Below are 27397 nucleotides of genomic sequence, written 5' to 3' on the forward strand. Positions count from 1 at the left end.
TATATACAAAAACCTGTTCATACCAACAGTAACAAGTTCACTCTATGGAGAGCTGATGACTGTGGTTCACGGCGACGGTGGTACACGACGAGAGTCACTGCCTCCCCTGAAACCACAACCTCCCTCGCCGCACCTATAACTTTGCCAGATCTGGGACTGTAATCCATTTCTTTTCAAACCCCAACCATAACTTCGCCGGTGATATCCATCCAGTGATCCACCAAACCCAAACCATTACTCCAACGACGGCGCAACGACGGACTTCCCCTTGCACTATCTCAGGTTACCCCCGCCGGATCACGACACCACCTCCATCGTCACGCCGGATCACCACCATCACCGTCACGCCGGATCACCACCGTCACCGTCGCCATGTTAGAAGAGAGAGAGAGAGAGAGTTTAGTTTAGAGAGAGAGAATGTGCAGACTTGTGTTTAGTTTAGAGAGAGAGTGCAGAATTGAGTTTGATGTATCCTTTTAAATGTGATACAATAGTCCTTCTAATATAAATTGTTTTACACAATAGCCCCTGGATAATGAAATGACAAAAATACCCTCATGTGCAAGGCACGTGATCAAACTTAACCAAAAAATCTAACTGGATTTGGCCTAAAGGACAAGCCGTGCAAGATTTTGAAACATAAAGGACAAAACTTGTCAACTTTTGCGCTAAAGGACAGCGCCTACAATTTGATGTAAACATAAAGGACAAAACTTGTAATTTACTCTTTTATTTAAGATTAAGTTTAATTCTCACTACAGTTACTAAAAGATTAGAAACTTCAAACTACTTTTAAAAATTAGCGTTTATCTTTACCCTCTAACAACAAATTCAGATATTCTTTAGTGATAAATTTGATTACAATTATAAAGTTTTTCAACTAGCAAAACGTACTATTTTAGTGTGTTCTAAATGACATAAAATAATGTTTCATTATTTTGGATTAAGCTGTTAAATTGAATTTTTTAGTTCATTCAATCATTATTACGTTGAGTTCGTTAATACTTTCTTTTAATTGAATGTGCCGTTGTATTAGTTTTTTTCCTTCACATGTCAATATAAATTTTGTTGAAAACAGAGTCGTATTCAAATATAGTAATTTTTGTGTTGTAAGCTATTTGAGTGTCAGTAAGAAGTACTGAACTAATTTCAATCGAACATCGGTACCTTATAGTTATTGTTATTATCAGAACCCTTATCAAAATTCATTTTTTATGGTTTTTAATCAATGTAAAACACATGTCGATATCTTTTTGGATATATCATGATTTTATTTTTTAATTTTTCTGATTCAGTTACTATAAAGTGTTCATGACTTTATTTTTTGATTTTTTTGTTTCAGTTACTAACGTGTGACGATACCGTAATGAACCGAACCGATACCTATCGAATTCCCACCGCGTAGCACATATGATGGCTCTTCATACTTCTCATATGCGTGACACACTTATCGTCACAGTGTCCATAGTTTGCCCGTCTCAAGAACACAAGATATGACACGACACAACACAACACCTTAGCGAGACGGCTCTGGACCAGAGAAGACTTTTGTACACGCTAGCTATGATCAGAGCCCAAAAAGAACATAAAAACAAATTTGATTCACAATGTTTGATATGCTGTTATACTAATTGTGATCTCAAATTTTGAGCAAGTTGTAGATGGCCATCATTCATACAAAATCAAAATCTGAATGCCTCCAAAAATAGAAGAGAAAAAAAATGTTGGATATCAGTGCAGATATTTGCAGTTTGTTCCGTAGTGGCACCTACCTATTGGATAGAATCTGCACAACTGCTGCCGCTTTCCTTCATAATGGCCCCTTGGTTTGTTGCTGACTTGTTGGAAACTATAGCTTTTTGGAAGATTCTGAAGATCATAATCATGCCTTTGAAAAGTTCTTGAAGGATAAAACCCCATGTTTTGTTCAACCCGTCTCAAAGGACCATCAACATCCCTGGGGTTCATATTTTCTCTATATGGAGCTCCATGATCCATGCCCCTGTTACCTAAAACCCCCATAAATGGTGCACCTGCATGTTGAACTGAAGGAACTCTAGGGTGGCATGTAGGAGATGCGTTTCTTTTATTTTCTTGTTTTTCATTCATCATGTTTTGTTCTACCTGAAAGCTTTTTCTCAAAGGACCACCCGGACCCCTTGTAGTATTGGGGATCATGTTCTCTTTATATGAAGCTCCATGATCCCGGCCCACCATAACTGGTGCATTTGAATGCTGAATTACAGGAGGTGTTGGTCTTTTATCTTTTTGTTTTTCATTCTTAATGTTCCCTTTTGAGGCCCTGAAATGAAACTAAAATTCGTAAAGTTTTTCTGTTTTTTACCAACAGAATTCAAACTCATGATTTTACCTGAGTGTCTTCCTCATTTCCTTTTCATGAAGCCGTGCGTCCCTGTTAGTTCTTGCCACATTACCTCTAGCATGTTTTTCAGACAAAATTTTCTGTCTTTCACTTTCGTCTTCCCATCTCTAGGATTCAAAGATAACATTCAGCCCACCATAATTAGTAATTGCAATAAGAATTGAGAAAAACAACATACAAACCTGTCTCATAGTCTTTAATCTATACAAATTCCTCCCTTTGATGAGTAGAGGATGAAGGGGAGGGAGTGGTTTCGTCCCCTTGCTCCATAACACTTCAATCTAAAAACAACAATCGTTTAGAATTTATTTCAAAAGGGTTGAGAATGTTATAAAATTCTTGAAAATCTTACTGTAAATGTATGTTGTTGTTTGGCAGCACCGTAGCTCTCTTTTACGATCCTACCTGCTACAATCCTCTGGCCACAAGGAGGCCCACTAGCACTCCTTGAAGCAATGTTAAACCTGAATATTATTATTAACCAACCAATCATATTAGACAGACCGCGTCAAGATAGCCAATCTGTTTAGTTTGGTCAATTTGTAAGTTCCTAAGACCACATGGCGTGGGCATGGTGGCCCCTCCACGCCAGGAACACTGTCTGGGTGGTGTGGTGGTGAGGGCGGGGTATTTTCCACTGGCGTGGGGGGCATTTGAGTGGTGAGGTGGCGGCTTTTCGTTGGTTGGTGGATTTTGGGTTGGTTTTGATTGGTTCTTGTTTATTTTTTATTTTTTTTTATAAAACGTCATTTTCACGCCCCTCCCACTCCGTGCTTTTTTTACCACGCCCCCTTGCTGACGTAGCTGCCGCGTGGCGCTTAATGCCCCCTCTTCATGCCCTCCCACTCCGTTTAGTCTAATAAAACAATTATTATTGACATTAAGTAGGTAGTTGAAGGTCTCATCTACTTATAACATAATTGCAAACAAATATTGATGAAAGGATCCTTACATTTCATAAACATTCTGTTCAAACATAACAATATCTCCTGTGCATGCATCACCTACAACAGTTGAAAACAAATATTGGTAATGCAAAATTAAATTGTTGAATCTAAAACCATACACAAGACTAATAATAAAGCAAGACACACCTTTACAATTCATAACAAAAGTGGAAGCAGGGTACTTGTGTTCTCCTTCACCATTTATAATGCTAAAGCAACAAGAATCCAATATTATCAAAATGACTAATTAATCAAAGGAGGGTCAAGTTATTCTACAAAGGCTTCTAATTGTAAGAAATGTAAGAAGGATTTATAGAGTGACAAGTGTCCAATAACCTAAAACTAAACCCACTACATCACCACCAAAAACCTAAACACCCACCCCCACCCCACCCAAAAACCTAACCCCCACCCCCCACCCAAAAACCTAAACCCCCCCCCCTCACCCCTCACCCCCTCGGCAAAAAAAAAAAAAAATAGGGTGGGTGATGTGGGGGGGGGGGTGTTAGGTTTTTGGTGGTGGTGGATGTTTAAGGTTTTTTTTTTTTTTGTAGTGGGGTTTTTTTGTGTAGTGGGTTTTTTTAGGTTATTGGACACTTGTCACTCTATAAATCCTTCTTACACTTCTTACAATTAGAGGATCCTTTGTATTTGATCCTAATCCAATCAAAGGAATGAGAACAATTGCATTTGTCAAAAGTATACCTAATGTGCTCCTTGATGCGTTCAATCAGGATATCTTTCTTGCCCGTTAATCTCAACCCGTGTCGTCTTAGATACAGCTTACATTGTTCCACTTTCAGTTTCTCCACCTGACAATCTACCCATAAAACAAGAGGGGAAATCAATTAACAAATTATTCCAACTTAGGCATTTCATCAAACACTTCATATGCATCAATCAACCTTCAATGATCTTTTGAACAATCTCAAAACTTTTCTCTTCATTTGCATCCCACTTAGGGACAGTAATCTCTATACAATCATCCTCCTCATCAACCTCCCTTGGAACACTGGAAATGAAACAGAAAACGTTAGGAAATTTCAAAAGAACCCCCCCCCCCCCACTCCCCACTCCCCATCCCCCAACCAAATAAAGGGCAACGAAGACTCACCGAGAACTGGGTTTTTTCTTGATAGAAAGATCCGAAAACTTTGATCGGGTCTCTTCTAAAATGTGGAAGCTTGGGTCTTGTTGAGAATCATCGGAATCGTACGTTTCTGTTTCTGATTCTGATTCAAAAACTTGGGTGTGAGCCACCATCGTATGATCTTAGAAGTTGTGTCTGCTTGAATGTTTTTGATACAACGAATGCGATGCGATTATCAAAACTTAAGTAGGGTTTCAGAGAGGGAAACGTTCGATTTTCTTTCTCGAGAATTTGAATTTTGAAGCCAACGGATACAATAGCAAGGGTCGGATCTTGGATTTTTGACCCGAGTTTTATGATACCCAATGCCAAATTCTCTTCTTTTTCTTTCATTTGTATGTCTATATTATATACTATCTTAAAACACAAAGTCGGTGGTTTCCCACCGACTTTGCCTCACAAATACGTTGGGCCTGTTATGGTCTTGGGCCTAAAGAGCTCAGAGGCCACCTTTCCCATCTCAACCACCGACCAAAACACCTGCTTGAGTCTTATTGATCCATTAATACCCCCAAATACCACACACCACATATTCTCATATTACATCTTTGTCACTGCCGCTGTAACTACCAAACACCAAAGTTTTCACTCTACTACTACAACCGGCAACGATGATGACGGTTTCGGCGCTGCCGCTAAGTGCACGTAACCACCACAATCTACCATCCAATCTTCACGAATAGTTAGAATAAAAAACAGAAATTGATTCTAGAAACTGGATATATGCTTTTGAAACAGATTTCGACAAAAGAAAAAGGAAAATGAGGTGTCTTTTAACTTTCTTCTTTGATTGCAAACTGACTTAATTCCGTTTTCTGTCATGGATGCTTCGAAGTTCGAACCAACAAAGATCGGAAGAAAGCGAGCTCTCCGTGCCAATCACCCGATTAGTACCACAGCTCCATCATCGCTGCTAGGATAAGCCCAAAGATGACGGGAATGTGGTTAAACCTCTGATTCTGAAACAACAAAAAATGTAGCTGGAAAATTGAAAAAAAGGTTGGAAACCTTGCCTTGAAACCCTAGCTGCCACAGATCGGGTCAAGAAAACCACATGCAAGAGTAGATATGGACTGTGGTTAACTTAAACAACCGGAAATAGCCTGCCCCGTCGGCGATCTAAACCTAGATGCTGTTATCATCATCATTGGAGGTGGTTGTTGTCAACACAGGAGCCACTAGAGCCGCCGTCGCCGTTGCAAACGATGGCTTTGCGGTGGCCGACGATGGAGGTGGTGTTGTGGTGGCTGTACAAAAGCTTTAACTCTTTACATGAATGCTTTAGAATATTTGAAGACCCATTTGAAATATGAGAAGAATCCGAAGCTAAAAGAAGGAATTACACAAAAGTTTACTGATTATTTGAGGAGGGCTGAGGAGATTAGGGATGTGTTCGAGGCTCTGTGTGCACAAAGTGTACTAAATACCCAATAAAAAATAAATACTTTGAGTTAAAAATCAGAATCAGAAATAAAAATAGATAAAAAAACAATAATAAAAAGGTGAAAATCAGGGGCACGTGTCTGTGTGTAAGAAAGAGTGAAAAGTCAGGCATGTGTATCATTTATCGATGCACTACCTCTGCACGTGTCACGGTCTTCGTGAATCACCTTCTTTCTTTTTGCCACTTATACCCCCTCAAGTATAAAAACATCAATATTATCAGACCCCATAGTTACAACAACTATAAAATATTGGTGTTCTCATGACTGGTGGTGGTTGTATACATAGAGACTGAGAAAACACATGGTTTTGGTTTTGAGAAAACACATGGTTTTGGAATGAGGATAGTGTTAAATTTTAAACAACTTTTGAAGTAATTATAATTTCAAAAATGCCAACAATGTTACAGTTGTATTTTGAAGTAATTGAAATTTCATAAAGGCCATCATTATTGCTATTAAATTTATTAAATAATATACTGAAATTGTTAAAGTAAGATATACTTGCTGAGATTAATTTGCAACAATACAATTTTACCTTTATGTGCCTGTTGATATAAATTCGAGTTGCTCTATATTATGATGTAAACCTTTTGAGAACGCGTCAGTTCAAATCTAATACATTTTTATGTTTATTTTATAATTGTTTGGTACCTTTTGTTCTGAATAGAGTGAAGTCAAATTGTGTTTTTTTTTTCCTTTTTTAAAAAGTTCTAATTAATCTCTTTTGTTTACACGTGTTTGTTTCTCCTTATACCCGCTACGTTTTATATGTCTGATTCGGATCACATAGAATACATTATAATCGTATTGTATAAATTCGATTTGGTGTAGTTAACGCAACACATAACGTTTGGATCCAATCGCAATGCTTATGTAGGTTACATCAAGTTCAATCGGATACGTCGAAACATGCGTTTTCGTGTGGTTAACGCAACACATAACGCTTGGACTAATTCATTCGATGTTTGCGATATACCCGCGCCGCAACGCGCGCGGGCATTATTACTAGTTTATATGAACATTTTATTTTATTATTTATGAAAAGCTATTAAAACTTTAGTAAATGTGAGTGGTTCATCTGTAAGATCAATTTGATCTTGAAATTGAGTAACTATTCATTTTGAAAATTCGCAAAAGATGTTAAAGTGATACACAGTTAATCCTCACGGTTAAGTTCTACGTATTTCAAATATTGTATATGATACATTTTTAAAATTTTGTTTAGTTGTTGGATGTTCGATACACTATGGATGAAATCAGTCTTGATGTTATGTTTTAACTTGAATCATAACATTTGTTTGTAACGAGAATGGTCAATACATGACTTGAGATATCGACTGCAAAACTATAGTTCTTTGAGATAGTATTATTGGTGATCAATTCACGGTTAACTAGTGGCATAGGAGAGAACCTTTGTGCAATCTTTATTTTTCTTATCATTTTGGTCGATTTAAGTTTATGAATACTTATTTAAATCTCATTTAACTCACATATATTTGTGGTGGTAACACGGTGACCGTATGAGAGGAGTCGTGGCAGTTACGGTGGAGGTGATGGTTGTAGAGGTGGCAGAGGGTGCAACGGAAGAGGGGCAGTGACGATGATGGTCTTGGCTGCGGCGGTGGAGGAGGAGGCGAGGGTGGCGGAGATAGGTTGAGCTTGCGATGGGGTTGTTGTGGGAGATGAGGCGGTGGTGGTGGGTGTTGCTTACATATTTTAACTCATTTTTAGTTAGCAAGGTCTATAACAGTGACAAAAAGGTTTACACGTATAACTTGAATAGACGCAAACTAGTTTGTTGTATAATTTAATTAGACACAAACTGACTTGTGATATAATTTTAGTAGACCCAAATAAAACAAAGTTATCATTTTATACCCAACTCAACTAGTAGATGAGCGAGCCATAATCATCAAATGTGCATTTCACCATGTTTTCAAGATACGAGTGACGATTTTTTTTTATCTGTTCTCACCTTCAAGATTAACCAAAGAATCTAACAATAATGTAAACTTAGCATCAAGAATTACACATGATGTGATAATCACATAAACAATCTCTATTTAACTCATGTTAAAGACTTAAAGGTTTATAACAACTTTAAAATTCCCCTACTACTCTTTCTTCACATGGTGTTAGTCGAGTATCAGAAATGTACAACATATAAAGAGAAAAATTACTATATCACATGACGTGATGTTTAAGAGATACTTTAACGTACCGTGTGTCCATATCATTCACCATACATCACCACCAAACGTTGTAACCATTCCATTTGAGCATGAGATACTAAAAAGGCTATGTCATTGTCATCAAATATTTTTATTGGATCAGTAATTATGATGTAAAATGTTAAGGTAACTTAAACATACTTTGACATTCAAAAGTTCATTTTTTCGCAACCCGACTCAATTACCTAAACTAGTTTAAACAAGGAGGAAAATCTATATTTCCTTCATCCTAAATCAACTAGTAGTTGACCCATCCAGTGGAAAGGTTTTTTACAGTTGTAATGACAAAAGTTTTTATTTATAATTATATGTATTATATGAACTCATCAAATGAGTTCACACCAACATCTATAATATGCTTAAAAACAAAAATGCAAGGTTGAAGATAATTTCAATAACTTAAATTGCCGTGAGTCTTTAAGTTTACCACTAACTACTAAAACATGTGCATTATTCACTGGGATTAAAATTAGTACAACCAATATTTGTAAGATTAAATATATTTATTTTATATTTAATCTAGTAGTCATTATAATCATTTACATTATATGGATCAAAATATATAACAATCCTATTAAATAATTAATTGTTGATGGGTCTAATTACCCTTATTAACTAATTAGGGTTTCCTGCTGGGTGCATATATAAGGAGAATAATGTGGAGGTTAAAGGGCTAGACAATTACACAAACCCTAATAACACATAACATCAATCTCGCCTCCCTCTCCCAACCGAACACCCTTTTCGGTTTCTTCATCACCATCATTAGATTGCACCCTAAGGAGGAACCAGATCAAGTTGACAATCATGTCAAACACTGTTGCTGCATCTCCATCTGGATTCTCTGCTGGCCTGTGCTGATGCAATCAAAGGTATGTTTTCATGTTTTCCATTATGCCTAAAACAGAACTGATCAACATGTGGTATCAGAGCTTATGTTGATAAATTAGTTCTGATTCTATCCATTATTCTGGGATTGAAATCTGGAAAACATAAATTTTCAAAGTTTAATAAAATTAGAAACTTTGTTCTCGAGTTACTGTTTCGAGTCAGTGTTTCGGAAATCATGATAACAGAAATTTTGAACAACTTCATAATCACAATCAGTCGGTTTCGAGTCTGATGTGCCGAAATCACTTTTTTCGGAAAAAGAATGTTATATAAATGACTCGAAATCATAATGGTTAAAATCAACAAATCCGAAATCTGTTTTAGAAGCCTTAATTTTCAGATTTCGGGTTCCAGAATTATGTTTTGTTTTTAGGGTTCATCGTATGTTCTTAGAAAATTCGAAAATTCCTTTATGTTTTGGAATATAATTTGAATTGTTGAATGTTTTTCCTAGTTTTGATCTGTTTTGTCTAATGAGAATTTTCGAAATCTGTTAAAAGGATAAACATATTATGATTTTCGAAATATTCTGTTAAAATTAGATCAATGTTAAAGCAGGAAACTCTATCACAATTCCTAAGAATTCGAATTTTCAGTTAGGCTTTTACATTAACAGTTGTTAACAGGAAGTTTCGAGATCCCTTTAACGAGCCGAGACCAAGATCTCGACTCGAGACCATAAGGTCTCTACTCGAAATCATAAGTATTCTCAAATCTTCATAACTCGAGACAACGATTTCAACTCGAGACCACAGGGTCTTGACTCGAGACAACTGAGGTTTCGACCAAGGGCTTCAATCTTCATCACTCGAGACCATGGTTGCGACTCGAGATCTCATCAAGCACTCGAGATCTCTTAAAACACAGTAGTCGGGACCATGATTACGACTCGAGACCGAGGTTGCGACTCGAGACCTTAATGAGTCGAGACCTCATAATTTTTACAAGTTGAGTCGAGACTTGACTTGAGATCTCACTCGAGATCTCATAACTAAGTCGAGATCTCACTCGATCCGCGCTACCAGGTGGTTTGCTACTAAATAATTGGTTTTTGTAATTACTTAGTTAATTAATAAGGATCAAATAATGTTTTACAAAACCAAAATGGCTTAACTTGAATGAGCTTCTGATGTATCGCTTCTGGCCAAAGCTGATTTGATGCATCTATTTATCGTTCAAGTATTACGAAAGCTATGTTAAGTGTGCATCACAAACATGAATGTCTTAATATCTGGCCAAAGCTGATTTAATTCTTTCATAGATGGCATACTTAACGAGTGCATAACTAAAGTGATTGTCTCAATTTCTGGCCAAAGCTGATTTGTTACAACCACTTTGCACACATGCTTAAATGATTACACTTCTGGCCAAAGCTGATTTGTCTTCGTTTAAGTAGAACTTTAAATAGTCTATTATTTTGATGTTAGTAATAGACATATCACAACCTCTTCACATAATGATCCTTATATTAATGATCCTTAATTAATTTTTATGATCATTTCATCTGCCTTATTCTTACTACCCATAATTTTACTCACTATAATTTTCTTCTATAAATCTATATCCCATCCACTCTAATTCCTAAATCTAATATGTTTTGCTTAAAGTTTCTATAAGAATTAGCTCTTAAATTAAATCCTTGATTATCTCTTAAGACACGATAATCCTATTGCTCTCTTCTGATAAAGCACTACAGAAGAAAAGTAGAGCATGATGATTAGGATAAATCGAACATGATGTCTCTTATGATAATCAAGATCTCTCTAAACATAAATGTTATCACTAAAAGGTTATTCCGGATTAAGTTTTTCCTAAGACTAATCTATTATTGTGGAATAATCACAAGAATTCCTAAGATGCATGCCTTCATTTAAAATTCTAAACTATAAAGCTAAGTGGTATATGTGAATACATAATAATGTACAATACCATGACCCATAAAGTTAAGGGCTTACACATGGAAATAAGTACATTTTTCCAGTACGTTACATACTAAGATTTTCACTTGTACAATTTGATGCCTTATAAATCAACTATAACACTCAAAAGTACCAAAGTATAATGAGTGTGTTGATAAGCAACATATGTATAAAGAAATAAATGTTTAAAGCTAGAAAATAAGTTGTTACTCACCTTACAACCACTTAAACTTTAAAAGAGGATTGTTCTAAGGTCTATAGACAAATTACAAGTGCTAATTCCAACTTTAAGGTTCTTCAAGGGAAAATCTCAATGCATAATTATGTCATTAGACTAGGCATAAGCAACGAGATTATCCATTATTCTAAAGAACAGTTGGATAAATTAATTAGATAGTAACTTACTAATGATATTTAAGTCCGATAATTTTAATATTCCTATTAACACATGATTAGTTGACTCTAGTTTTAAATGTTTCCTTACCAGAAGTCAACAAATAACTAACATGAGAGTTAGTGACAAAATTAAATGTTAAGATTATAAGAACCATAATAAGCAGTCTTCTAACAACGCTTTTCGATACCTTATATATTCTGAAGATTAATCAGAATATAGTATCATAATTAAGAAATGTTATGAATGTTGTGAGGTTTGCATAGTCAATATAAAGTCACACTTACCTTAAACTCTCATCTTATTTGTTCTAAATATCTGGATTGAAACATTACTAAGATAAAACTAGATGATACCTTACATTTTCACAACTTTTGTTATCATGCAAATGAGAATTTGACAAAAGGAAAATGAGACTTACACATTTCATCCATTATAACCAAAATTCATGAGAAATCATGACATGGTTAATGAGGATGATTTTTTATCTAATCTCATTCTAAGTGATTTTAAATCATGATGTTACAGCCCTAAATACTACTTGGCTTAAGGAATAAGTATGGGTCCATCATAAGTCATTCATTGACATTCGTGGAACTTATTCCAAATGGAATATTCAGCCATAATTCATTTATCATTTAAAAGACTATCAACTTGTATTTAAATTTTGTCGTATATGGCCCACGGTCTTAGAAGAAATCTATTTATATATATATATACTTAATAAGATTTCTATTAAATATGTCCCTAAAGTTTCTTATGATATCTGGACACTAAAGAAATCAAATAAAGTCTAACGTATATATGATAGGTTCCCACGTCACGTAGCTCATTGAAACTTCTCTTGTAGCATTTCTAGAGATATTAAAGATCAGTGGGAGCATTAAGTGTCTTAATAATAACTTGCAATAGTTGCAAGAGGTGGGGGAGTGAAAATTTTACATTACCTAAATTTACACCTCTTGTACAAGACACTGCTCCATCTTGACACTGTTCTATCATAACTTGTCACCTTAAAATCTAATGCTACACTTACAAAAGTTTCATTGTTGCTTAATTGTGGGCACACTTAGATTTCTTACCTAAACTAACATAATCCTCAACAAGAGAAATCACAACGACTAACGTCATTAATTTGTTTTCTCTATTAGAATTTGTTGGTCGTTAAATATGACCCTAAGCATGCTGAGTTCCTAAAGATTTCTAAGGTCAGTGGGAGCAGTGAAAGTCCTTATTATGTCTTGCAAGGAATACAAGAGGCGGGGGGAAGAGTGTCATTAAATTTCACTCCGAATTTAACTCCGATTACACCTCTTGTACAGCATACTGCACCAACTCTTACAAACTTATAATCCTGAAAATGATAGCAACCTAACCAAGAGCTAATCCATAAAACTGAAACTTCTAACAAACCCAATAATCAACTCAGGGGGTCATCTAGGTTTAAAAGCCTACTAACTTTGATGATTACATAACCTCCCTAACTGAAGTTGAAATGGATTTTGGAATAGTTTACCGATCCAATCTCTTCTGATTAAGCCATTAGCGTCAATTAATCTTCTGAATGGAATAAAACAGTTTTCTAGTAAAACTGATTTTATGTGTTCATATAACGTTTGGGATTTGATTGAATTACCTGAGAGTGTTCATAACTAAAACAAATCCTGATACAAACGTTAAGACACTAAGAAGCATGATTGATTGTCAAAGGTTATACTTAGGAAGAGATAAATTATCAAAGTTTTCTTTGAGGATCATCACTGTTCTAGTAGCTTATAATGGTTTAAAGCTACATTAGATGAACATTAAAACAATTTTTCCCTAACAATTGGCTGACACATTTACATGTTCATAAAACAACCTAAAAGTTTCCAAACTGAAGGTTAAAGAACATTCTGTCTATAAGCCAATAAAATCCATGTATAGGTTAATGCAAACATCATAATGTGATGAAATCTTAACGTAATTATTTTCATCAACAATCAAGTGGATTAATGTACCTACCTCAAAATGAGTGGGAGCAACTAAGATAAACTTGTCTATATAGATGATATTCTTTTGACAAATATATGTTACATAAGTCAAAGCATTGTTAACACAAACTTTGATATAATAGATCTCAGAGATAATCTCTTATGTAACAGATATCATAACATACCGAGATAGACCCAATGGGACAATAGTATCGTTCCATAAGTTTAACATTAAATGGGTCTTTACATATGTAACGAACTACTGCTCTCCTTTAGAGGGTAATAGGATAAATGAGATTATTTATTTACGATTCATTAATTGGAAGCCTTATGTAAGTTTAAGTCTATACTAGTTTAGATATTACTCACATTGCAACACACTAGATATGTCTAGATTAATGTGAAGCATCTAATGGAGTATTACAATATCTTTAAAAGAAACGAGAGACTACAATTTAAAGAAGAAGTGAGAATTAAAACTGGTTTATTACTCTAACCTTGTGATATTCAAAGATGACAAAATGTAATTTCGGGTATATCTTTATGTCAGCAGACAAAACCTATCTCATGGAGGAGTCATAATGCACTGATATTAACAACCTAAGTTATAACGACATAATATAGTCACTAAATGTTGTTGGAAATTTATCGGTGGACTCATAAGTTTATTAACTCCATATAATTAATGTTTTGAAGACTTAGTGTGATAAAGTCAGCTACCATGACTCCTTGAACAGTAACAGTTCGAGAGGTGCTGCATTAAATTTCGATACGCAATTAATTATTCGTTTATGAACGAATTGAGGAAACTAAGTTTTGTATCGAATACATTCATGATATGCTTAAGGATCCTATAACTGAAGGGCTATTACCCATAAGTCTTATTAAGAGAGCTCATAGACGGGTATTATTTAACGGCCATGCGCAATTGCATATTGTACTATGAATGACTAAGTATTAGTTAATTTTCCTCATCAGTTTGATTTTGTATGTCTCTAAGAATATGTCAAGTCGACATAATGGCATATAGACAAATAAAGTTACAAATTAAACAAAGGGCTTATGCGTATTTTGATCATGACGATTAGGTTTTAAATTAAGGCTATAGTATGATTAATGGGGGTCCTGAGTCGCATAATGATTCAACGGCTGTATTTCTTTGCTATAGTACTTGTTTAAGGCTAAAATGAGTGTTAAATCCTGATCAGGCTTACCTAACACTCATAGTAAATGATTACTCGGCTAAGTGGGAGAATGTAAGATTAAATATATTTATTTTATATTTAATCTAGTAGCCATTATAATCATTTACATTATATGGATCAAAATATGTAACAATCCTATTAAATAATTAATTGTTGATGGGCCTAATTACCCTTATTAACTAATTAGGGTTTCCTCCTGGGTGCATATATAAGGAGAATAATGTGGAGGTTAAAGGGTTAGACAATTACACAAACCCTAATAACACATAACATCAATCTCGCCTCCCTCTCCCAACCGAACACCCTTTTCGGTTTCTTCATCACCATCATTAGATTGCACCCTAAGGAGGAACCAGATCAAGCTGACAATCATGTCAAACAATGTTGCTGCATCTCCATCTAGATTCTCTGCTGGCCTGTGCTGATGCAATCAAAGGTATGTTTTCATGTTTTCCATTATGCCTAAAACAGAACTGATCAACAATATTAGTTCAAATCACATCAGGTTTTTAATGGAGATAAAACAATAAGGGAAAATACGAAAATATATGCATAAGACCACTTTTCATTTTATTAGCGTATCATATATCATATACTTTATGTATATCTTAGTATATCTTAAATTGTTTATGTGTGGTTTATATTTTTATAGCTACAGTACAAGTTAAAATGTAATTTAAAAAAGATGGACTCTCAACAATGTGCTGTAAATTTGAATATAAAAGATAAATAAAATAGGAAAAGTGTAAATTATTAATTTAAAAATATAGTGATTTCTCTTAGGGAATATGGATATAAATTATAAGTATAGGTATATAAAATATGGATCATTTTAACAAATTAAGGAATAAAATATTATTACCAATGCACTGGTATAAACGATTAATTCTAGTGGGCTTTGACAAAGGTAGGTTTGATGAGCGTTGGACATTGTTATATGATTATTAGGTTTTGAAGGAAATAATTGAAAAGGTAAAAACCTATCTGTCCCTACACGATCAAATCTCTATCCTCCATCTTTCTCATCCGTTGTATCACACCCCAACCGATGGCTGAAACATCGGTGCGGGACGAAATAGATTGCGAGAGACTTTATAACGAATATTTTGTGACAAGTATTTAATAATCAGAATTTTATTTCATTTCTAGAATCGCATTACATAGTTTGGAAACAAATTACGACAATTTGAACAAAGAACAAAATACAAAAACAAGTACGAAATTTAAAAATGGGTTTTGTTAAAATAATACTATATTTGTTCCAGTTTTTTTACCAAACATTTTATTGATATTAATATTATTTGTTTTATTTTTATTTTTGTATGTTCGTTGGGCTTGCTGGATTATTGTACGTTGATTCAAGTGGGCTGAAATGGAGCAGACTTGTAGCTGGGCTTTGGAACAGTGGAACAGTTGGACTGATGATATAATGGGCCTGGTGTGTTGCTGAAGAGTATGGGCTGGCTAGTTAATGCTGATTGTTAAGGGCCCACAAACACAGCTGGGTTGTTATGAGCTTCCGGATCAGGCGGGTTGTCAAATGGGCTATATAAACAGAAGTGTCTATTGAGACACAATATATACAAAAAAATATCTCTCATACACTTCTGGGTTCTCTCTCTGTTAGGGTTTTCATCTGTGAATCGTGTTGATTCACATATGGTTGTAGGCCTTTAGATCGTTTAGATAAGATCATTATGTTGATGATCTTATGAGGGTTAAAAGTGTTGAGATTTCTCAGTTCATAATTATGTTGTTCAGTTCTACTTTTGGGTTAATAAAACTTTTGGTTTGGGTATTTTCTGAAATTTGAGTGTTTGATGCCATAAATTTGACCGGTTTCTAGTCATCCTACTAGATTTCGCTCATCATCATCATCAATTTCACGCAATACGTATTAAAGTATATGTCAACATACAAAGTATTGGCGAGCATACAAGTTTGAGTATTAGCATAAGTATAAATGTTTTAAACAAATCCACATGGCATAATCGTAAACTAAGACTTAACATAACAATACTATCATGCAACTTATAATTGTCAACCCAAAGTTTCTCGCTAGCATAATCTTATCGTAGCAACGATAAGACCGTTTTGTTTAACTTAACATGACCTCAAGAATAAGGGCGGTGCGTTAATCCTATAGCGTTATACATGTTAAGGGAGGCTCGTATGAAGTTAATAACAAGTATAAAGCAAATAAGTAGCATCTATGAGTTCTAGTATCACGTATCAAGCATGTATATTGGATTGTTTGTTTGTTAGCATGTTTGTAAGTGCATGTGTGCGTTTTAACAAGAAATAAGTATTGCACACAAAGGTGTTAAAATATAAAGGGGTCATGTACACACCGCAAATTGGGTTGTTGAAAGTGGAACATCGAAGTTACCCTACATTGGGGAAATGAAGGTGTATGAGTATTCGAAGTTTGGAGAGAGTTCGGATTCAGAATTCCGTATAAAAGTATATGTACACGAAAATATATCTTTCCTAAATACTCGTTTGGACACTAAGTTTTCCTGTGTTTTCATGGGTCCTAACTTGCCCATTAGAATCACAAACGAGGAGTTTAGAACGAAGATAATATAACCTAAGTTCTTAACATCTAACCATAATTCGATTAGTATCAAGAATTTAGTTATATATATATATATATATTGTATATTATATTGTATAGTCCATCATGTATTGTCATATAAGTCAAGCATGGAGGTACGATTAACCTCTATGAGTATTTACCTGTGCTAGTCTTTACAAATCAAATATGTTAGCACCACATTTCATTTTGTCATAACGGACGAGTATTGTGCCTCGCGAATACGGTTTTGAATGTCGGTTTGGATTTGGAAGCAACGAATACTCTTCACATGAGTTTTTCAACTAAGGGCATCGACCATGACATTCGCTTTATCGGATTGGTAGCGAATCTCGCAATCATAGTCGTTGAGTAACTCTACCCACCGGATAGAATGTGGTTTATACCCTTTCGAGTGCAAGGACTCGTATAATATGGGTTAAATAACTGAACATTATGATTATAACTGAGTAGGTTTTGACCCGATTCGGGTAGTTTATATATATTTTACGCCATTTAAACAAGTCGTACGCGCATATGTTGTATCGAGTGGTCGAATAGGTTTATGACAAATCCATTATGCCAAAGTATATTTCATTATGTTACAACTTCAGTTTCAAACTCATATTACAAGTCTATTTGGTTTTAAAACCATTTTTATGCCATAAGGACATTTTTGGTATTTGTAAAGGCATATTATGTGGACTTATCAAATAACCCGACAAATGATATCATCAGAAGGTATAACCTCATAGGGTTATTCCCTACAATAATATGATCATATAACAAACCTTAATCATGCTCTAAACTTGACCAAATAGGTCAGAATCGAAAGTGAAAGAAGAAGTCAAACTGTTTGACTTTCGACTACGAAACGAGCTCTAAACAGGAAATGACGAGTTGGACATGACAAAAAATGTCCTAGTATTTTATATGAACTGTTATGATGACAAAAATTAAGGTTTTGATGCTTAGAAGTTCATTTAGCGTAATTTGCAAAATTTACGTTTTTGACTTTTATTTAATATAAACTTGACTCGTCATTTCGCCTATTTCAGAGTGTGTAATCACAAGGGATTAACACCTTCATTATTACGATCACGTTGCAAAGTTCAATTCGAACTTTGAGTTGACCGAAATGGTCAGAACCGAAAGACAAAGCAAAAGTCAATTTGCTTAATTTTCGGCTAATAACTAGCCTAGGAATGGAAAAAGACTGAGATAAAACACTTACAAGTGTTCAAGGGAGAATGATAACTCCAGAGAGGAGGCCTCTATATATCAGAAACTGCTCCAAAGAGATGAGAGAAAGAAATTTGAAAGTAAATAGTTTGAATCTGCACTTTGATTACCTATTTATAACAAGCTTGGAGCTCCCAAATGTGATCAGAGGTGTTAAGGAAGAGATTAGTGGCATCCTAGGTGTCACAAGGAGGAGGAAAAGTGGCAAAATCGCGAGCAAGATGGCATAAGGCAGTAGCTACAGCTGCAGTTTGCTGTCTGCAGACCCCTTACAGACTGTAAGGGGTTGATTACGATTTTAACGTTGAACTCGGTTGATAATTAATATATTATCATTTGTGAAATGGTGCATATTAATGACAACTTTGATGTTAATTATTAATATTTGTTGAAAAAAAATTCATATGAAATTAGGTTATTAATGTAAATTTATACTTATAATTTGATGCAAACAAATTATATGTGTTTTCTTTTGTAACCATACCAGTGTTTTATAATCAGAAGATTTGATAGCATGATCATTAATTATCTTAGTAAAATATATTGGGTTACCATTGCTTCATTTGTCACTTGATGTAACTAATAGTAAAAGAGGATGCATAAAATACGTATAGGATATGCATAACATTAGGCATGACGTCTTCTCTCTCAAGAGATTTTTAGCTAAATAATGAGGAGCGGGTTCAAAAACCTAAGAAAATAGGATAGAAATGACTTAAACTTTAAACATACATAACTTAAGCTACGGTTAAAAATGGCCTAGCTGTCAGGCCCAATTACATTGATTTAGGGCTCTGATTTCACACATTTTCTCCCAATTTCGTCAAATGTCTACACTTTCCATTTTAGCCTAAAAATGCGTGAATCTTTGGTTGAATTGATTCACGCATCAATTTATGTCTTTAATTTAAGTATTTCCTCGTGTAACGTTTTATTCATTTAGAAATTACAAATCTCCTTGATTTTTTTTTTTTTGGTTTGTTAATTATTTGTTTCGGTTATATTCATTCTCTTAGAGCATTCACATTGGAGCCTCCATCTTCATCTATATATATTACTCAAAAAGTACATTTTTCTCTAAATTTTGTTAATGTTTACAGAATCTTGTACATCCAACCCTCCATCTCTACCTCTATCTTACTCACAACACTTATTTTATTATTATTTTCTCTAACCTATACACTCACATTAATAGTATAGAGAGCACTCACATTAATAGTATAGAGAGCTGAATACAACCCTATAAATATAGAGGTGTACCTTTGGCCTCTATTAGTTTTTCTCTATTTTAGAGATTCAAATGTAGTGGTTCTTTTGTTGTTTTCTTTACTTTTTCCTCTATATTATATAGAATGTCCATGTATAGAGGCTCCAATGGGAATGCTCTTGTATATGCTGTTGGAAATTTTGTGGAAATAACAATTTTCACAAATATAGGAAATGCATTTTTCCTATTTTTGGACTAGAAATAAATATAACAAACTGAAGGGTTTTTATATATTTATTTGTCGGTTTGTGTTCTATGTTGGAAGAGCTTCGCAACGAGCTAAACCACGTCCAAAACGGAGCTAAGATGAATGAGATATCGATGCTCAAAGTTTGGTGTTTGATACATTGAATACTGAAATAATGGGAAAGTGGCACCTTGTCACACATAGGAGGAGAGGTGAAATTTAAAGTGGTATTTAAGTAGTAACTCTCCATCCTTATTGTTTCATGGAAGCACACACTAGTGTACTCGCGAAGGGTGCGGAGCACCTTAGCTGGCACTCGCACACGCGCAACGCCGAGAGCCGCCTTTGTATTTTTGAACGCGTGCGTGTGGTGAAGCACAGGGGTTGCATGTAACACCCCGTGTTTTCGAACGTCAAAGTCAAAGGCAAAGTCCAAGTTAACTTTGACTTTCTTTGACTGTAAATAACCTATTTTATGTTTTATTTGTATTATGTGGAGTAAGTGTTGTACTCAAGAAAGAGTCGAAGTAATCGAACGTTTCATCGACGCGAACCGACTTACGACTGTGAATAGTAGGAAGTAACAATGCGATAAAGTTAACTAATCAGTAATCAAACCGATCTAACTATCATCAGACTCGAATCTCGAATTACGCGAAACTTGGTTGTTGTTATACGTGTGTGTGTGCCTTATGTGTTACCTGTGCGTGCTTACTTTATGTTTTGTGTGGTATTCAATCGAAACTCGAATCTCAAATCGAATGCAATCGAAATCGAATTATGACGAATGGTAACGTAAGGATAGGGTGAAGTATAGACGATTGTATGTTAGATATAGTAGTTGGGACTGAAAGTAAGTTGAATAGGAAACTCTATCGTACTCATATCGTCTTCAATCGAAACCGAAATATCGAAAATCGTCGCACCGCACCCTCGAACCAGGCTGTTAATCGATCAGGCTGTCAGCCGATCGAACAGCCCAGCTGATCGAACAGACTGTTCGATCGAGCAGGCTGTCCGATCGGGATGCCAGCCGATCGACCAGCCCTTTCCTCTTTTGGAGCCTATAAATAGGGTTGTCATTGTCACTCTTTACCACTTTTGGAAAGCTCTGACCGACCAGCTCGTGCTCCCCTTCTTTTCTCAGATTTCTTCCGATTTCGGTAAGTTTTCATCCTAAATCTTGTACTTTCTTGATCAAAACATGCTCCTACACCTTTCTATCTTTCAAATCTTGATTTCTAACCGTGAAATCACCAAGATCTAAGCATTCTTGGATGATGTCATCATGGTGTTCTTCAAGAACATCATGTTTTGACTTCAATCCACCATGAATAGCTCGGATCTAACTGATTTCCACATAAACAAGCTAAGATCTACCAAAGATCTAAACATTTACATGTTGTGAAGGATTGAAAGAAGGGTTTCCAACTTTCTTTCAACTCTTTTACACTCAATGCCTTCAAACCGGTAGAAGACGGAGCTTGAGCCAACTCACTAATCATTCTAATGGTTGTGAGGTTCAAGATTCGGGTTCTATCTACGAGGTTCACCGACTTCGGGTTAAATGTTAAACCACCGTTCCGAACCGTTCACTGGCCGGATCTGGGTGATTCCTGTCCGAACCAGGGAAACAAGTAAGAACGGAAGTATTATGGTTCAGCTCGTTGACAAACTACTTCAATGTAACGCCAAGTAATCAGAACAGCCAGGTGTTAGACGAACAGGCCGACCAGGTCAGGATGCTGGCCGAACGGTTAGGCTGTTCGAACGAACAGCCCAACCGATCGGACATGCCAGTCGATCGACCAGGCCAGCCGATCGGCTAGCATATGGCCCCACACTTTGACAATTTCATGAAGTATAGTATTGAACGAGATGATGTTCGATCGAACAGCCGCTTGTCAACATTACTCCTCGGATCATGAGATACTATGCTTCAACACTTAGTCGATTTTTAATTCGTTTGTCGTATAGGAATGCCACCCGATCGAGCATGCTATTCGATCGAGTAGGCTGTTCGATCGAGTGACATCCTAATGAGGACTACTACTGAAGTTCCTAACCGATCGGTTATGCCGACCGATCGAACGGATCGTTCGATCGATCGACCTGAAAGGTAAGAACACTTCAGTGTTCTCAAATACTACAACGAAAACTTCAAAAGGACAAGCCATCATACACAAACACATCCTTCACAAAGGAAGAAACAATCCACTCGAACAGTCCAACCGATCGAGCCTACCGGCCGATCGAACAGGCTGTCCGAACGGATTGTCCAGCCGAACGAACAACCCACTCGATCGAACCAACTGTTCGATCGACCAGGCTGTCCAACCCACTTACACTTGTTTCCATTCTACGTGTTGCTCATCGCTATGCTATCGAACTGTTCAGGCTAATCCTACTCTCAAGCGCTCCCTTCAATCCATCAATCAATCGCTGTGAGTATACTCGATCCCTTTTTGCTTTTAGCACTTTTGGGCGTTACATACGTTACTTATATCAAACCACAATCGATCACACCACTCAACTGTTTGAACGCTAACCAATATGCATGTATTACGTGACTAAATGAATGCTTGTTGATTGTGTTTACACGTGGAATGATGTCTACCTGCCTTAACGACGTAGTACTATAATTTGGACTCAGCACCCGTTCACACGGGGGTTGTTAAGGACAATTACTTGCATGGATTATGGTGGTAATCATGTATTGCGAACCGTCTTGGACGGTCAACCCGCAGTCATTGGTATCGATAGGTCCATGTCGATAATTAACATGCTTCGTTTTCCTCTTTGTGTGCTGGTTATGCGTAAACTATTTCAAACTTTATATGCTATTATCAAACTTGTATGTTCACCTTTACATTATACGTATTGACTTTATTTTAACGTATGTGACAGGTGTTTAAGATGTTTACTTGCTAGGGAAGCGAGGCTAGAATAAAGCTCTAGAGGCCCCCAACAAATAGTTGTCTGTCAGGAAAAAGCAACTAGAGCATAGTTGTCTGTAGATCTTGTCAGGCTGGGTCTTTAGGAGCATTTGAACAATATTTATTTGTTTTATTTAAACCTGAGTTGTAGGAACAGAATATTTGACTAGTTGTTATCTGTAATAATTTGTTTGTTATTTGGGACACGGTATGGGACGTGTTATTAAAACTGAATATTAATGATAATTGTTATGGAAACTTCTGGACAATCTGTTTCGCTCAGTGCCATGCCTCGATGATTCCGCCATCAGTTGGGGTGTGACATTGCAAGGACCAGGTGACGTGGCAGGCAGTCGCACGGGTACATGGCGCATGACTCAGGTGGGTTTGCGCGCAGTGGCGCATAACGTGGCAGGCGAGCGCACCGGTGCATGGAGCATGACCAGGCTGGTCTGCGCATGGACTGACTCACCAAAGTGAGACAATACGGCGCGACTGTGTGGCGTGATCGTATAGGTTCACTGGTTACGTGGCATGATGCGGGTTGGTGTGTATATGGAATTAAGTATATTTTAACCCCTTTTTGCACGTTAGTCAAATTTTAAATTTATAAAACACGATATTTTACTAACACCAAACACACATATGGGCAAGTGCACCCATCGTGAGCGTAGTATAGTGTTGGCAAGATACCGAGGTCGTCCAAGGACACAAGAGCTTTTAATACCGGTTTATCCTCGACGTCTAATCAAATCAAAAATTTAGAAAAAAGGTTTTTAAACTAGAAAAAAATAAAAACTAACTAAAATGCTGAAAAATAAAATAAAAGTAAAAACAGATAGACAAGATGAATCACTTGGATCCGACTCGTGTATAGTGTAACCTTTGATTATTTCCGCACTTTTGCACTTTTTAAGAGATTATTTTAGTTATTGTAGTAGGCCCCTCTTTTGAAGGTGACATTACCCTCAACCCAGTAGTTTGAGTCAGCAAGGATACAATCCTAAAAGGGTCGGATTATTGAAAGATAATTAATTAAGTTATTAATGCATATTGTGGTAGGCCCCTCTTTTGAAGGTGACGTTACCCTCGGCTAAGTAGTCTGGGTCAGCAGGGATACAGTCCTAAGTAGCCGGGTTAAAATATTAATAGTAGTTTAACTTATGAGGGGATCAAAGAGTTTGGACCCCGCCATCCAATACCGGTGGGTATTGAAGGAGGTCCTACTAAATTTGACCCAGGTCCTTTGCAGGATCTATACACTGAACAATGACAAGACTCTTACCAAACCGTTCCCTTAACCCCCGACCAGGTAGCCAACATACCTCCAAATAGACCGTGGAGATATGAATGGTGAAAATCTTTTATTTTATATAGACAGTAAAATAATGCCAAGACACCACGGACAAACGATAAGGAAGAATCACCTTCAACATAAGAAACTAGTTATTAAAATCATTAATACATAACCAAGTAAAAAGTGCGAAAAGATTAAAAATAAAAAGTATTACACCAGACACTTGTCTTCACCAAGTGATGTAAGAGACTTAGGCAAACATGGCCTTTGATTGTCAGGAACTCTTACGATCAATCTTGGATCCCGAGACGACTCACACACTCTATGATGGACAATGGATGATGGTGGTGGATGATGGTGTTGTGATGGTGGTGGGTGGTGGGTGAAGTGTGAGAGAGGTGGTGTGTCAAGGGATGAGTTGCAAGTGATCCAAGCACTCCTATTTATAGGCTGAACAGAAGCTCGGGCACGGCCCCGTGTCCATCCTTCTCTCTTTCTTCATTAATTGCAGCTTGTCTGCATTAGTTTACCACGCCCTCGTGTCCGCTGAGCACGACCCCGTGTGCAGAAGCGTATCTGTACTATCAAGATTTGCCTGGATTCTGCGAATCTTATAGTTGACCACGGCTCCGTGTCCGCTGAGCACGGCCCCGTGGTGGGCGATAGAAGCTTCTACAACTTTGTCTTTTCTGCACACACTTAGACACGCCCCCGTGCTCACTGAGCACGGGGCATGTTCAGCCTTCTGTCTTCTTGGTTTTGCTTGAGAAGATGTTGTCGGGGGTGATCGAAGTGTCGCGCTCCGGTCAAAGATAATATTTATAAACCCAAATTACCCTTAACAATGTGTTAGTGGTAGTAAGGGGTCGATCCACGAAGAGTATGTGGTTTGTGTATGGATTCGAATGAATTATAAACGATTGTCACAATTTATGAAGCTTGCTAAAGTATTTTTGGGTTTTCGTTTAATTGAGAGAAATGATTTTTAACTAAATGAATTTATGAGAATGATTGACAAATACTACTTAACGATTGCGATAAAAAACGGTTGTTAGAACAATAATAATAAAAAGGAATCACACCCGGTTTCGGTAATTATTAACCTAGGATTTCTACAAGTTCTAATTTCAACTCAAATGCATTTGATTAACGGATTTAGTGTACCGTGACTTAGGTGCTACTAACTATCAACGCCCCGAAGAACGGACAAAAAGACACTTTGTAATCAACACAAGTAAATCCTAACAATGACAATGTACAATTACATATCACCGTTTCGCGAAGTCATAACTTTTAACATCGTTCGACAATTCACGAATTCGTAACAAATGTAATACTATTGTCAAGAGTTTCAAAAACCAAATACAAATTGTCACTAAGTTAAAACAAGAACAATTCAAAACCCTAGAATTAACAACTACCTACACCGGGGTGAAACCGAGATGATTAGCCGCTCATGGTTGAAGAAGCTTGATCACCGGATGTTTGGAACGCGGAAGGATTCATCTTGAAGCTTGATTGGATGGAGAATGATGAAGGTTAGTGATGGATGGTGACGGTGGAAATGGTGAGTGATTCGATGAACTAGGGTTTGATGATTGGTGGTTGTATTGTGTTGATGGTGATGATTCTCGGTTGTAGAGATGATGATGGATAGAATGGAGATGAAGTGCTAGATCAATTAGGCTCCAAGATCAAGTTCAAAACTCAAAATAGAGTGTAACCCCCGAATTCAATGAGTGAGAACCAATCAAAATCGAGATTAACCCCCACACTCAAGAAAATACGCGTTGCTGGTTTTGACAGGCCGTCGCCGACGGCCCTCAACCCGTCGGCGACGGGCCTTGGATTTGTCTCCTGCTCCGACGGCCTAAGCATCTGGATACGGCCAACATGTGCCTACGGGCATTTCCTGAGGGTGTCGCCGACGGCTTGGGGCCCGTCGGCGACGGGTTCTCGAAATTCCATTTTCAGATTTCCCTTGTTTCGCTCCCGTTTGATCCGTACTGCATTCCGGTGCTCCGGTTTTCAACCCGGTGACCCGTAAAGCTCCCGAAAAGCTCCTTAAACTTCATCAAACCTGCAAAACACATTCTTGATTAAAAGTAGGCTATTCAAAACTAAAACTTACGTAAAAACGTTAAGTTAAACAATAACAAGCACCGGTTTACAACCACGTATCACATCCCCACACCTGTCTTTTGCTTGCCCTCAAGCAAATTTGTTTTTCATTTTCACGTGGGTCGAACAACAAATGCACATCCCATTCCCGAGACAGAAGTTAAGGTCTATTGTCATACAAAAGTTCAAACTCTTTACAAATTTCACATATTTACCGGTTAAGTGAATAATCACATATACTAATGGTTATCCAAGATTAACTCGCCCGTAAAACTAATAACTCATGCATATCCCTCACAATGTGCTCTCCACTCGGCTTAAAATTTGCTAATATGTATAATGTATTAGCATTTCAACAATTAACCGCTCAAAACCGATTAGAACACGTACCCGCATAAGCTTGCAACTCAATCATTCTCCACTATCGAACACAAATACTAAGCACAAGTCAAAAGGTCTTTGACGGGTTGTAACGGGGCTAGGCGAAGGGTAGGAAATAGGATATTTTTAAAGTGGCTAAAGTGATGAAAATTCGACTTTTTATTACAAAAGACTATCTAAGACGAAAGTAAACTATAAACATCAACTATGGGCAATGATCTTTCACCCTTTTATTCGACAACTACGAACACTTCTTTTTGTGTTTTTCTTCAACAATTTTCAATTCTTTTTCACATTTTTTTTTTACGAATCATAACAACTATACAAACTTAAGCTCCTACAATCGAATTTTCATCACACGGGTTTAAACGAAAAGGTTTAAGGTTTATGGGCTATGGGGTGGTCAAACGAAAGGTTTAGGCTCAAAATGGGCGACTAAGGAATTTGTTCGGGTAAGGATAGAAAAATGGTTTTAAGAGAAAAAGGTTTACCTAATGCCTTAATCATTCTCGTGCTTGTATTTGGTCTATAGTCTCAAACGTATCAAAAGTTGCAAGTTCTACAATACGCGACTAATGGTCCACTCAAACAAAGAAACATGTAAATGTAAATCTATGATATATAAGTGGCTCAAACCTCACGTATAAGGGTATGGTATGTGATATGCATAAATTGCTAGTTCCTTAGGCGAATTATTCCCAAATAACCACCCAATAAATACCCGCTATGCTTATTAATTTGAACTTGACCATGACAAAAGACCAAATGGGTTGTGACATCCCTCGTTGACTTGGTTACTTGTGCTTTTGAGATTGCTTTGAAAACAAGACATTTTTGAAAAATTTTTGAAATT

At 36.5% G+C, this 27397-nt stretch overlaps 1 protein-coding gene across 1 annotated transcript; it reads right to left on the reverse strand.

Moving 5' to 3' along the window:
• Window positions 1–1581: 1581 nt before the first annotated feature.
• On the reverse strand, window positions 1582–5896 carry LOC110913065 (zinc finger CCCH domain-containing protein 62). The gene is made up of 9 exons (XM_022157932.2): window positions 4445–5896; window positions 4236–4342; window positions 4036–4150; window positions 3478–3539; window positions 3336–3387; window positions 2736–2847; window positions 2566–2664; window positions 2372–2490; window positions 1582–2302 (listed from the first exon to the last, which is right to left on the reverse strand). Exons 1-9 carry the CDS (start codon window positions 4591–4593, stop codon window positions 1732–1734), a joined length of 1386 nt encoding a protein of 461 aa, XP_022013624.1. The 5' UTR covers window positions 4594–5896; the 3' UTR covers window positions 1582–1731.
• Window positions 5897–27397: the final 21501 nt, after the last annotated feature.

Source organism: Helianthus annuus, chromosome 15, assembly GCF_002127325.2.
Source record: "Helianthus annuus cultivar XRQ/B chromosome 15, HanXRQr2.0-SUNRISE, whole genome shotgun sequence".
NCBI classification, from domain to species: Eukaryota; Viridiplantae; Streptophyta; class Magnoliopsida; order Asterales; family Asteraceae; genus Helianthus; species Helianthus annuus.

Coding starts and splice junctions, on each gene's coding strand:
- LOC110913065 (XM_022157932.2), bottom strand. CDS start 4,593: ATGGTGGCTCACACCCAAGTTTTTGAATCAGAATCAGAAACAGAAACG. Junction 4,343..4,444: donor AAGAAAAAACCCAGTTCTCG/GTGAGTCTTCGT, acceptor TTTCATTTCCAG/TGTTCCAAGGGAGGTTGATG. Junction 2,491..2,565: donor GATTAAAGACTATGAGACAG/GTTTGTATGTTG, acceptor TTTGAATCCTAG/AGATGGGAAGACGAAAGTGA.